Consider the following 11,188-nt stretch of genomic DNA (forward strand, 5'->3'; position numbering starts at 1 on the left):
ATGTTAATACGGGTCTTTTTTCCATGCATGTTGCATGATGACGTGACATACTTGCATTTTAAGAAAATAAGTTAGTGTGACTAACTATCTAGACATAAAAGATTACTCGGGCGAAATTTAACCACACACATTGGCACTCGCCAGTTAGCCCCGCCCCATATATGGACCAAATTAGTTGAAAAATTGAGTTTAGAGTTGAGTAGCAAGTTGATAGAATTGAACATGATTATGGATAGAGAACAATCCCTATTCCCTATTTGACATTGGTAAACAAAATGCTTCCTTCTATGGCCTTGAGAATTTGATCCACCTTCATTTGACCCTAGCTCTAACTTTCATTCTCAATATGACAGTATCATCCATCTTAAATTCTAAGGGTGCTAAGAGGCACACGAAAATTCAACTTTGCCCCATGATAAGACATCACACGGCCAAAATCACTGTAAAAAAGATGTCTATTTGTCCATTCACAATATGACCAATTTTTTTGAAAAACATCTAGATGCCCTTTAAAAAGGATGTCTATTTTTTCAAAGCAATCTAATCTAATTTATCAAAATATGAACGATGCTAAGGCGTCACATGGCCAAAATCACGCTGATTGGAGCAGATGATGTAAACTAAATAGTGTTGAGACTTGAGATTAATGAAGTTTGGGTTCAAAATTAAACATGCACCATAATTGTTTCGAACTAAACACTAATCGTAATTTGTAGGGTGCAATAATTATTTAGAGATAACAGAGAGAGAGAGAGAACAGAAAATTGTTCTTTTTAGAAGAGAGAATGGTACTAAACCGCGGTCCAAGGGAGACGTTTGTCTCACAGGCCCACTTCGATATAACCTCTGTTCCCTTCCCCTCTCCTCCTCCACCCCGCGCTCTTTTCCCCAAAACCAACCACCGCCCCCGCCACCTCGCCGGAAAACAACAAATCCGCCGTCGCCCGCTGCCACCGCACCACCTCGCGGGAACCCTACCTGAAGCAGAATCCGGCCAGCATATCGGCCTTTCTGCACTCCCAGTCCCTCCCCGCCACGCCCAAGCATCCCCCGAGGAACCCGCGCTCGTCTTCTTGGTCGGTGGCTCGGTGGTAATGGCCAAAAAGAAGAAGGCGGCCCGGAACCGGGGCAGGAATGGTGCGGGAATGGAGTCGGAGGCGGAGGGTTCAGCTGGGCGCGCCCCCCACTTCCACGGACACGGCGCCCCCTTTGACGTCCGCCGCGGCCAAGAAAACGGAGCCCACCCTGGGGGCGCCCGCGCCGGCCAAGAAGCTATCCCGCCCCATGGCACAGCACAGAAGATTGTTGAGCCCCTACGCCGTGCAGCGGCTTTCCTGGGGAGGAATGGCAGCGCCGGCGACGATACGTCGGACGCCTCCAGCAGCGCCGGCAACGGCGGCGTGGAGGCTCTGGTGGGCGAGCGCTCGCGGGATCAGGTATCAATCAAACACTTCTCGGTATATGCTATGAACGAGGATCTGCCAAGAACTCTAAAGCATTTAGTTGGCAAACATTTAGTTTTTGGCAATGCTGAGTTGTGGTAGACATAAGGCCGTAGCTTAGCTAGGCACAAAGAAACAGATCTTCAAGGATTCCATCAAGGAACTTGAAACGCAGCAGCTGAATGTCGTTTAAGATTCTTCAGAGATAATCTATTGCTGGAAGAACCGTTCTTCCCAAATGTGCCAACAACAGTAACTAGTTGCCTTCATATTGTGGATAAGTTAATAGGAGTGTTGTGACTAGTTGCTTAGACACTCTGCCGAGAAGGAAGCGCCCCGATATTTTCCTCCGGCTCCTATTTATCCAGTGAGTAAATACTTGCTCTTCAGCCAAGTAACTTGCCAAGGACTGTACTTCTGTGAAAAACTCTGTTTCCTACTCCCTCCGTTCGGAATTACTTGTCTCGAAAATAGATGTATCTAGAATTAAGATACATCTAGATACATCCATTTTCGCGACAAGTAATTCCGAACGGAGGGAGTAGTTTGTTCCTTTGTTGTTTCCTGTTAAACTCCGTTGTGTTATGCTAACAGGTTGACAAGGATGAGGATCCTTACCAGAATGAGAGGAGGTATTAAGAGTTTTGTGAAGCTAGAATGAAGCTTCCACTCGGATATGAATTGTGCACTGTATGTTTTTTTGAAGAGCCCTGGAGACATGGAAATGCAGTAGTACGTTTCGAGAATGTAAGTTAATCACTAATGAATTAATAGGAGCTTATTCCATCTTCTTGAGCATAACTGAGTTTTGACCTGCAGATGCTCTATCATTTCAATTGCCACAACACTCCAGGTGTCAAATGTGGTGAAGAATTATGTACAGTTAGGTTCCGCAGCTGTGAACATCAGCAGTTATACAGATCCTATTGCACAAGTATTTGGGAGGTAAGGTGACTCCTTCTCATGTGCATGCTGAAAGAAATGATGTGATAGATGATACTAACTTTTGTTATTGTTAATGCAGACCAAGCCAGAGTTGTGGTATGAGAGGTTTTGTCGAGGTAGGGTGTAATAAAAATCTGTTGGGAAGATTTGCAGCAGCTAAAGGTGTCTGCAAGTATGACCTGAGATTGAAGAACCACATGGTGTGCTAATAAAAGCTACTAAGAGATGAACTATTGTATGCTTTTGTTGGATGGTGGGTTGACATGTCGTGTGAGAGTGATGTCAAACGACCAGCTGTGAGCCTAGTGCGATCATGTTGTTGAGAAAATGGTTTTCTTGGATGATGTTCTGCAGCTACTGTGGAAGTTATCTTTACTTTGATCGATCGAAATGTGTTTGCTGGAATGTTATTCACATGGGAGGAGATGGTAACAAGCGTCAGTTTGATCATGGTGACATTCACTTATTGGTTATGAGTTTTACATGTGTATCACATGGTCACAGTTTACCGTAGGTTTGACTGTTTCTAGGAGAGTTGTTGAGGATGGGTATTTCTGTTTAAGGTCAGCTTGGGGTGAAACCTGCAGGACGTGGTAAGAAGTGCCAGGGAAGTATTCTGTGTTTTCTTTACTGATCATCCATTCATCCTGATGCCGTCCTGTGGACATGTGGTAGCATGTGATTCTGTTCAAAATCCCAGGAGGTGTCTTCTCCTCAGTTTCATTTGGAATGTGAGTGCTCATTTGAGATCAACTGCTCCTTTTCTTTAAGTATTCAAAAACTGAATCCTTACCAAGGATAAAGGTGGTAGTATGGTAATAAAGGTTGTCCTTTTTGCTCCAGAATCAGAAGATCACATGGTTTTTTTTTTCCGGTGTCTGCTGGCTTGATATGTGGAAAGCCATCCAGTCTTAGTGAATTGTTCGAGCGCTGGGTGAATGGTTTCAGCAACGTAACTCAAAAACCAGTATTGGCTGGGATTTCAGTGGTTTGTAGGGGCTGTGGAATTGGGACACAAGAAATGTCTTACTGTCAGCATATTTTATACCTAATTATCCTAACACTGTCGTTCACTGTGTTTTCAGATCGATTCATGCTTTGCAGGAGGAGCAAATCAATGAGAAGCCGCTGCTGAGAATTTGGTGTGTGTGTGTGTGTGTTGGATGGCATCGACAGATGCTTTCAAAAGATGGGCTCGGTGGCGATGAGGAAACTTTGAGTTGGATGATAGAATTTTCATACGTGCTCCACTTGTTTTCCTCCCCGTGTTCTTGTCGCAATTTCAATGAATATTACACCCTTCGATCCAAAATAAGTGTCGCAGTTTCAAACTAAGGTTAGTTGAACCTTAGTTTGAAACTACGACACTTATTACGGATCGGAGGGAGTACTATTTTATCAATGTTTCGCATCTAACCTGAACTTGGTTTAGCTTCTGTAGGCTTGTCTGTCTGATGCCTTCATGTCGCTGTGAACTGAAGCTTGTTCCTTATACGAGAAGAAGCAATAAAATATGCCGGCAGACATTTGGATTTCCTCCACAGATTTCAGAATAGTAATGGACCATAAGTAGTCGTGTTCCCTACCGTCAGTAGACTGCTGAAGGAGCAATGGTTAGCCTTGCAAGGGCGATTCTGAGTTGCTTCCTCAAAAGACCGCTACTAGGAAGAAGATAAACCCAAGGAAGAAACAGACACGAAGATAGCTCATATTCTGCCAAATAGGAGCGATATGTCTCAAGATGAAACTAGTAGATATGTTGAAACAATATACTCCCTCTGTCCCATAATATAAGAGCGTTTTTGATACTAATACGCTCTTATATTATGGGATGGAGGGAGTACAATAAAAGAACTTCCGAAAGAAGAGAAAACTGCTCTATGTATTTTAAGTATCTTCTCTAGTGCCGCTTCTTGGTTGGTTCATGTCTGAACTTTCCATCGACAGAGGTTTTTGTTTATTACACAATCAAAATTGAGATTTGATATGCTTCTTCCATCAACAAAGGTCCTGTGCTAATGGTAAATTAAGATTAAAAAGCTTCTCTTAGAAATATGACCTTGACATATACTCCCTCCGTCCCAAAATTCATGTCTTAGGTTTGTCTAGATACAGATGTATCTAATACTAAAACGTGACTTGATACATTCGTATTTGGACAAATCTAAAACAAAAATTTTAGGACGGAGGGAGTACCAAGGATTGCAGACGCAGTCAATTGAGAATTTGACAGCTGCACAATATCAGTTAACTGTTTTTGTTTACTGGTGTTGATGCAAAATGACACGTTCAGATTATTGTCAGATTCTGCGAACATTTTTAATGCAATATGGAAGAAAATTCTTATCCTTGGCAGCTTGCGTTTCAATATATTGAAAAGATAGAAAAGGTTGCCCCTAAAAAAATAGAAAAAGTTTTACAGGCCAAAAGAAAGACCAAGGGCCAAAGCCGCAGAACATCATTGGTCTATCCTTCTGGCTCAAACTTCTCCTGTTTCACATTGCAAGATCAGCAGCATCGAACCTACTCGTCTCAGATTCTTGCACCTCACATCTGAGGGTTTCCACTTTTACTGATATTCTGAACCAAATACCGAGGGCAATATGGATTCTTTCTGCTTGTGCTGTGATGGTTGAAGACTTGGTGAGCAATCACAAGCCTCTGCCATAACTGAGTGATTTGCGAAGTTCTTTAAAACTGAAGGATCAGATCCTTTAGGTTGATTGTTTCGCCTTCTGAATATCTTCAACATCAGGCTTGCACCACAGTGTGGAGTCGTGCAATAGCATTCACTACATTAAGCAAGATCGCTTGAAGTCAATGATCAACTATCCCTGTGTTTAAAATGAGTGTTCTCCAATAGGGCTAAAAGCATACAATCGATTGCCGTATTAATAAAGAAGAGTGCATTGATGGATTACTTCAATAATAATTTTCACAGCAAATAGAATAGACGAATCACTTGCCTACATTGCAGCCTTCTTCTTGCTTACACAGTTAACTGCAGTTTGGAACTACAGCGCAAACAGAGCAAGATAGGGATAGATTGATGGGGCCACCATAAGTAGGTGCCTCTGTTACATCTATCTAGATTGCACTGACTGCAGGAATGTACCAATGATAATGCATAAATAAAATATGGTTAATGAAGTGAAAAGATAATTCCCCTTTTCAAGAAATTCAGCCGTAGAGATGTATATTCTCGGAACGTTGCCCGCATGGCTTATCATATTTTCTGGAGAAAGGGCCAGTGTGAGGAAATGTATTGATGCTCACCGTGGATCATTAACTGATGCAGCAAAGTGAAAGATAACAGAAAATAGGGTGCTGCTAGAGTCAAAAGAAGAATAAACTAAACATAGACAAGCAAAAAAGGCAGTAACATGCCCTCATAATTCTCCATCAAAGTACTGATGAAGATGCCAAAAACATCATGATCTTCCTGTCCTATGGCCATTTATGTGAAGACCTCCATCTCCAAACTAGTTGTGTGTTTTTCCTGTAACACAAACTTAATCTCATTACCGCCATACATAAGCCCACACGCTATTGTATAAAGCAGGAAGGTGAAACTGAAAAGGAAAGGTTGGCCTGACTTTATAGTAAATTGGGTGACACCTAATCTAAGCAACATAGGAATATGCAGCTTTTGACCCCAAAAATAAGATCATTGTGCAAATTAAATTTCTAAATAACCACTTCACATCCACCAGCAAGTGACGTGAATTATGGTTCTCAAAACCTTGACCCCACTATAATATACATAAACATGCTACTAAGGTGCATTCAAAGAAAATTACATACATTTTTAAGCTTATCTATAAGACTAATACATGCCACATTTATCTTCTCCATGCCACCCATCTTAAGCAACAAAGGAATATGCACTATTTGATGCAGAGCTTACAGCTGGCTTTTAAACCCCCGACTCTCGCCAACTGTAATTTCCTCAAAATCAATGATCATAACTTATTCCCTTTTCCTTCCATACAAAACATTTTCATTATATCTGCTATACACGGTAATTACATTATCTGGACATGAAGAAAACTCATTGTCTGTCCAATGTTGGATGCCATTTTGTAAGACTGGGGGTTATCCATATGGGAGTAGGCCAGTTGGACCAAAGCTGAGGGGAGTCAAGTTCCTCACTACTGTTATGTGTCAAGTCAAAAGCTGCAATGTCACGGCGGTTATTCTTGTAATAGTTTAGATACTCGTGGTCGTCAGCAACGTAGACGGTGTTGGCCTTCAACTGTGGGTATTCTTCAGCACTGAGACAAAGTGATTGGTTCAGCCCAACCAGCAACACATGATCCATCAAGCTATTTATTTCCATAACCTTTTCAGCCACAATCTCAACTTTAAATATTTTTATCCCATCAGTATAGTGCACATGTGTTGCATTGTCAGCACGTGGATCATAATGAACCACATCTTGGGATCTAAAAACTTGCATCAGATCCCCACATGGAGCCTGAACAATGTAAATTGTTCGACAACTGTAATTATCTGCACAGCCTGTAATTACCTTTGCTGCGACCACAGGGCCTCTGAGATCGAAGACGTGAATTTCTCCTAGCAATGTCACTGCATATAACTTACTGTCTTTGTACAAGCAGTCTTGAAAAAAACAATGTGGTTTCAGCCAGGTCCACTTGTCATCTCCTAACCAAGCAAATGAGAGCTGCCCATCTGGATTGTGAATAAGCACCATGATATAGCCTCCTGCAGATGCATCATAAAATACAAATGCCTTTTTCTGGAGGTAGTGTTGCAGCTCGCCAAGATCAACGGGTTGAGGGCCGGTGGTACTACGGTGCTCCGCTGTGTCACGAGAGGAAATGTACTTACATAAGGCACCTCTTTCATCAAAAACAGGAGTCACATGTGCGATGGTGATCACCGACGGGATAGCAATCTGTTCACATGTGATGGGATTGAGAATATGCATCTCGGATCTCTCATCAGCAGTAACCAGCCAGCCATTTGATGACCCAATCAGATACCTGCTGCGAATAGGTGGCTCCGGGAGAGTCAACTTGTATGACCTCTTCTCCAAGAGGCTGTAGAGGCACGCAATGCTTTCACCAGCAGATTCAGATGTGTATAAGAGGCACGGCGTCTGGCGCTGCTGGTACTGCTCAAGGTTGCGCAGGCTGGAATACGCGGAGCGCCACGAGGAGCAGACGGAGCTGGCACGCATCAGGTCAGGGATCTCCAGGTGTGCAAATATGGACATCAGGACATCTTGTGGCAGCACTGGTAATTCGGCAACTGCAACCTCCATCGGTGGTCCATGTATATCTACTTTGAGGAATTTTGTCGACCTAGCAGCTTAGGCACTCTGATGAAGACCAGAGAACGCAGATTCCTCCGGTGGATGGCTAGACTCGAAATCTTGGATACGCTACAGTACCACCCATTGGAGATAATAAATCGGCTCTTTCAGAACAACAATTGCTTGTTGGAAGGTTACAATCCTGGATGGGCCACACGGAGAGCACGGCCAGGCAGGCTCTTGGGTGTACTTATGGGTGGCCTCCCCTCCTCTGCTGGGAGCTGATTCTGTGACGGAAATCCGACTCCGATTACGCCACTCCCCAAAAAGGTTCAGACTTTGAATCGATCCAGTTGCCCAAAGAACTCCGAGCACTGCTGGTTCTCCTCTGCAGGACTGAATCGAATCCGAGAGACCGAAGAACAGAACTAACCCGAGAGAGAGTAGCAGGCTCAGCAACCCAGCTCCGCGAACCACGAGGAGACGAAGGATGGCGGGCAGGTGGGGATTCGCTCGGCCTTCGTCGTCAGATGCGGTAACGAACCGGGAATGATACAGCGATGGCTGGAGGGCATGTGGAGGTGGGATTGTATAGCAGCAGGATGACGGCGGAGGTGGGGATTCGTCGGAGGCAATGCTTCGGCGAGCGGCGGCGACGGCGGCTGCTGGGTGGTTTGGTTAATACAGGCCTGGGAGGGGACAATTTAAGGCACCTGTCTTTATGTCTATGACATGTGGGCCTTGGAAGGATACAGGTAGGAGGAGTGCCTTTGCCAAAATGAAAGAAAAAAAAATACATGTTGGGTTTTCTTTAGTAGTGCCAATCCTCATTAGAGCACCTCAATGTATTTTACATCACTAAAAAGTGATTAAAATAAAATATACATCACTCAAAAAATGATTTTACATCACTAGCCGATAATATGAAATAGGGCAGCCACACGACAACCGATCCAACAGATAATGTAAAAATAGGTCAGTCGCACAACAACACTATAGCCCGCATATTTAAACCAAAATCATCACAAACATGAGATACATCTGTTTGAGCGACAAGTAATATGGATAGGAGAGAGTACCAAATTCAACATCAACATAGCAAAATTATGATCTCATAGTGCATCATAGCAAACATAGTTCATGATCCCACAAATAAAAGGGCACATAAACATAAAGATAAACATGGCATCTCAATTTTCATCTTCTTCGTTGTCACTTGGCTCGTTGTGAACATTGGCTGATAATCATTATTGGCTTAGCATTTCCTTGAAGATCTTCATTGTCTTCTTTCTCATTGTTGTTATTTGGCACATTGTGAACATTGCCTTGTGATCCATCTATGTCACCACCTTCACCGAAGCCACCTCTCATGCCACTCATGTTACCACCATAGGCACCTCGCATGCCACCCATGTGCATACTGTAGCCACCTCTCATGCCACCCATGTTATCACCATAGCCACCTCCCATGTCAGCCATCATGCCACTAAAGCCACATGTAACGGTTAACATGAGGGCCTAGCCCAACGAAGACTTTGCAATCTCTACTATGGCTAGAAGCGCATATTGGCCACCCCAATATATGACTAATATCATACACACAAGTGTCATATGTCGGTAAGAAGGTGGACATCACAATAAATACAAGTACTCATCAATACAAGAGAAAATACGAGATACAATAGGGCATACATATGTCAATACATAAATATTTCACCAAATAGAGGTCAACATGGCCCAACATTATATCAATCAACGCAGCGGAAGAAGGCACGAGTCCGAGTACGGACAAGAAGCAAATATGCCTAAGAGGCAAGAGAAATAAGCAACGTCCACCATGTTAATCTCTGGTTGCCAACCGGGATCCCATCCTAATGATTGTCGTCAAAGAAGAGCGAAAAGAAACTCCACGTAGAATGTTTCATGCTCTCGTCTTAAAGCAAAGCTTTACATGTACCTGCCCACAGCGACAACCCACGCATGAAAACTTAACACCCCAAGACTCGCCGCCGAGGCAAGCGAGGCAGCCCACCAGCTGCTCCTCTGGACGCACCCTGAGCACCTAGGCAGCGCCTCCAAGAAGGGGACGGCGCCGAGACATCGCCGCTGCCTGGCCCGGCGAACCAAGCCTAGGGTTTCCCCCGATGTCAAAATAGGGGATGGATATGGCCATGACAACGCCCCCAGGAAGGAGATGGCGCCCACAAGCGTCGTCGCTGTCGTAGCCGTAGCCGCGCCGAATTTCTCCTCGGTCGTGTCCATCAATTTCTGAAGCACAACAAACTGGAAGGGGGGCAAAGCTGCGACCTTGGGCCATCATCGTGAAGAGGGGGGAGCAAGATGCCATCGTTCTACCAATCGGCGTGCCCACCACAACCCCTGGTCGAGGGAGACTAGAGCCTGCATCCACCCGCCACAACCCTGCCGCCCGCACGGCCAGGAAGTGCAACTGCCACCGCCGGGATACCACAACACACAACCGTGGCGCCCGACCAGCCTCCTCATTGCGCCTCCACCCCATGAAGAAGATGGTGTGTCCATCGCAGCCTGGGGCCGCCGCCCCAGCATACTAGCACCGGAGCAATAGCGACGGGAGCCCCGACGCCTCCCACAGCCCAGGCGGCCAGATCTGGCCAGGCCAGACCAGGACGACCCAGTGGCCACACGCGGCCATCCGCGCCAACAAGCTACGCCGCCAACTCCCGCGCTGCTGCCGCACCCCCAGACCTCCGCCGAGCCATGCAATCCATGGCCATCACGCCAGATCCGAGCCACGGCCATACCACCGTCGACCGCCGCCAAAACCGACTTCTGCGCTGCCCCTACAGCCACAGAAGCCGGCCCATCCCGCTGTTGGTAAACGTAGTACAAAAAAAATCGCCCTACGAACACCCAAGAACAATATGAAGATGCATAACGGGTTATGATCAACGATCTTTACGGACTCCGGGAGTGCAGCGGAAGTAGACGAGTCGATGTAGATCGTACTTGAAGCCCCTTGAACTTTGATGACGATCCTGTGAACCGCCCACGAATGATCCCTCGAACGGAAGACCGAAAGCACGGCCTCTCTACTTGGTTGCAAGCGTACGGTCTTCACGATCCAGTAGCGCTTTGCCGTCTAGAGCTAATCATCGCTAGAGAAGTAGAGGGAGAAGATTAGAACCACACGAGGCTTCTAATTATGAGGATTAGAGGTGGCTAGGGCTCGCTCTAATTAGTCAACTAGGATCAACTAGAGCATGCACTAGATCAAGTAGAGGAGGCTCCAAAACTTGTATCCGCATAGGGTGGAAATCCTCTAGTATATATAGGATTGGGGGGAGAGGGACTGCCACAAAGGGGAAAAGAGCCCCCTTGGTGTGTTGTTCAAGGGAGGGGGAGTAGGACTCCCCCTCCAAGTAGGATTCGCCCCCCCTTTTAGGAAAGGGGGGTGCCTCCCTTGTTGGGCCCTTGTGGCCCAACTCCTTCTCCGCCTCTTGGCCTTATTTGGCCCGTTGATATTAAATTAATATATTTT

The 11,188-nt window shown here is 45.3% G+C and overlaps 1 protein-coding gene and 1 long non-coding RNA gene across 3 annotated transcripts; one reads left to right on the forward strand and one right to left on the reverse strand.

The window, feature by feature from the left end:
- The first annotated feature begins 834 nt into the window (after window positions 1-834).
- Window positions 835-4,402, forward strand: LOC123069040 (uncharacterized). Of its 2 annotated transcripts, XR_006432246.1 has the most exons (6): window positions 835-1,436; window positions 2,037-2,189; window positions 2,262-2,387; window positions 2,467-3,118; window positions 3,231-3,723; window positions 3,820-4,402. It is a non-coding gene; the product is annotated as an uncharacterized lncRNA (long non-coding RNA). The 2 variants fall into 2 exon arrangements; XR_006432245.1 differs by having other exon boundaries at window positions 3,231-4,402.
- A 338-nt stretch (window positions 4,403-4,740) lies between these two features.
- Window positions 4,741-8,350, reverse strand: LOC123069041 (F-box only protein 7). The gene is made up of 2 exons (XM_044491778.1): window positions 6,417-8,350; window positions 4,741-5,886 (listed from the first exon to the last, which is right to left on the reverse strand). The coding sequence occupies exon 1, from the start codon at window positions 7,675-7,677 to the stop codon at window positions 6,439-6,441; it is 1,239 nt and encodes a 412-aa protein (XP_044347713.1). The 5' UTR covers window positions 7,678-8,350; the 3' UTR covers window positions 4,741-5,886; window positions 6,417-6,438.
- Between the last annotated feature and the right edge of the window lie 2,838 nt (window positions 8,351-11,188).

Source organism: Triticum aestivum, chromosome 3B (assembly GCF_018294505.1).
Source record: "Triticum aestivum cultivar Chinese Spring chromosome 3B, IWGSC CS RefSeq v2.1, whole genome shotgun sequence".
Taxonomy (NCBI): domain Eukaryota; kingdom Viridiplantae; phylum Streptophyta; class Magnoliopsida; order Poales; family Poaceae; genus Triticum; species Triticum aestivum.

Coding starts and splice junctions, on each gene's coding strand:
- LOC123069041 (XM_044491778.1), bottom strand. CDS start 7,677: ATGGAGGTTGCAGTTGCCGAATTACCAGTGCTGCCACAAGATGTCCTG.